This window comes from Emydura macquarii, unplaced genomic scaffold, assembly GCF_026122565.2.
Source record: "Emydura macquarii macquarii isolate MOO-44397 ecotype Brisbane River unplaced genomic scaffold, CSIRO-AGI_Emac_v2 contig_1234, whole genome shotgun sequence".
Lineage (NCBI taxonomy): Eukaryota > Metazoa > Chordata > Testudines > Chelidae > Emydura > Emydura macquarii.
In genome coordinates this window covers 1-2,380 of record NW_027131371.1, presented here as the reverse complement: position 1 = coordinate 2,380, position 2,380 = coordinate 1, and the positions used below count along the sequence as shown (strand labels likewise).

The window sequence follows — 2,380 nt, the reverse complement described above, 5'->3', positions numbered from 1 at the left end:
AAGGACAACCCAGCATATCGTTAACATTCAGAGCTGGATGGTGGGAGAGTGGCGCATGCCACACTTTGCACCGGGCGGCTTGGCTACCGGAGGGGGCTAAAGCAAATTTTGGGGTGCCTATATACCCTGAAAGGCCACCCAGTGCCACTCCTAACTGATTTTTTGGTCCAGTGGCAATTCTGAAAATTGAAAAAAAAATTGATTTAGACTGAACCAAATCATAAATTTTTGTGAATTTCTAGTGACTCCATTTCAGGTGTGGTCAAGGGGGGAGATTTGAATCTGGGCCGTCCCACAACCCATATGAGTACTCTACTCACTGTCCTAAATATTATACTGGGTGACGAGAGACAGCCCCACCACCTTCTCCCTCATCTCTGATCATTTTTGTGAAAGGCTAAAACTATTATGTCAAATTTGAGAATCATTTTGGGTCAGCTGAACCTGCATTTTCCAGCAAATGAACAATCTGTCTGAAAGATTTCACCTAGCTTTGGTGTGAACCTAGTTCTTTCTTCAGAGAGGACTAAATGGACTTAAAACACAGAGGAGAAGTTGCTTAAGAGTTGTTCCAGTTACTGGAAGATGTTTGTAAACTCTCATCAGACAATGGAAATAAATGCCATTTGTGGTGTAACTATTCCTAGATTTTAAGGCCAAAGAGACCACTGAGATTATCTAGTCTCCCCTTCTGTATCGCACAGTCCCTAGAAACTCACCCAGCAATTTCAACATCAAACCCAATCTTCTGGCTCAACTAGTAACACGCACAGCTGTGCGTAACAGGAGCACAAAAAGGAGAAGAGTTTTCATCATTTTAAGTTCTAGGCTGCGACCCTGTGCTCCTATCCTGTGGCTCGGAAAAGGAAGAAGGGTCTTGTGGGTAACCAGAATTTAGGCAACACACACAAAATTCCAAACTCTGGCACACATTTCCTGTGTGACCTCAGATCTTGACCAGCAGTCAGTGCACAAACCACAGGACCAGCCTCCCAGCTGGTCAGGCTGGATTCTCGCTGTCCCAGAGCTTCCCCCTGCAGTGTGAAGACTCGGGATAGCAAGAAGTCAATTACAGGTGTTTGATTCTCTGGAGCTGGATGATGAACTGACCCTTCACTTGACGAATACCCTGATTATCCTCACACGAATTGCTTGTGTTTTCACACTGTATACAATTGGGTTCATGAAGGGCGGGACCAGCATATAGACATTGCCTAGGAGAATCTGAAATATTGGAGGAGCGTTCTTCACGAATCTATATATCACAGCTAAGGCAACATCTGGTGTGTAGAAGAGAAGGACGACGCAGATGTGGGAGACACAGGTATTCAGGGCCTTGAGGCGCTTCGCGTGGCATGCAGTGCTCAGCACTGATTTAAAGATCATCACATAGGATAGGAGGATGAGCAGCAAGTCCAACACCCCTGCAGAGATTGATATAAAGAAACCATAGATGATGTTGACCTTGATATCCGAACAAGCGATCGTCATGACTTCCTGGTGCAGGCAGAATGAATGGGAGAGGATGCTTTCCTTACAGTATCGATATTGTTTCAGAATAATAGGGAGTGGGAAATTTAGGATAACCCCTCTGAGCACAGACACCAGTCCCATCTTGGCTATTCTTGGCGGGGTTAAGATGGAAGCATATCTCAGCGGGTTACAGATCGCCACAAAGCGGTCAAAGGCCATACACAAGAGCACAGAGGATTCAATGGTCATAAACGAGTGGATGAAGAACACCTGGGCAAAACAGGCATCATGGCAGATCTCCCTAGAGTGAAACCAGTATATGCCCAGTGCCGTTGGTAGGGTGGATAACGATAAGCCAAGGTCTGTAACGGTCAACATGGAAAGGAAAATGTACATGGGCTCATGGAATGAACAGAATGAATGAATTTCCTAATATGGAAATAACGTACATTAAGCAGAAGGGGATGGAAATCCAGACATGGACCTCTTCCAGGCCAGGTATTCCGGTGAGAAGGAAAACAGCAGGTTGGAATTTGGTGTCATTGACAGCTGGCATGGTATCCTGAGGGGGTCCAAGGAGTTTTGAACTTTATTTCCTGAAAGGAAAAGGAAAAAGAGACTAGATAATATTGAAGGAGATATCATTCTGCTCTCAGTGCATGTCTAGAGTCTTCCAGAAGGTCAAGGAAGATCAACAAAAACATACTCTTCGATTTACACACGATGATTACTTGTTCCGTTCATTCCCTCTCAAGCATCTGGCATTGGCCCTATGGAAGACAGGATACTGGGCTTCATGGGCCATTGGTCTGACCCTGTGTGGCCGTTCCTACATTCTCATGTACACCACCGATAGGGAATGCCAGACTGCATCAGACCTGTAGTGCATTTAGCCCCTTTTCCTGTG

At 45.4% G+C, this 2,380-nt stretch overlaps 1 protein-coding gene across 1 annotated transcript; it reads right to left on the bottom strand.

Annotated features, from left to right (window-relative positions):
* Window positions 1–1,113: 1,113 nt before the first annotated feature.
* On the bottom strand, window positions 1,114–1,869 carry LOC137152960 (olfactory receptor 51G2-like). The gene has a single exon (XM_067547891.1). The coding sequence runs from the start codon at window positions 1,867–1,869 to the stop codon at window positions 1,114–1,116; it is 756 nt and encodes a 251-aa protein (XP_067403992.1).
* Window positions 1,870–2,380: the final 511 nt, after the last annotated feature.

Coding starts and splice junctions, on each gene's coding strand:
- LOC137152960 (XM_067547891.1), bottom strand. CDS start 1,869: ATGTACATTTTCCTTTCCATGTTGACCGTTACAGACCTTGGCTTATCG.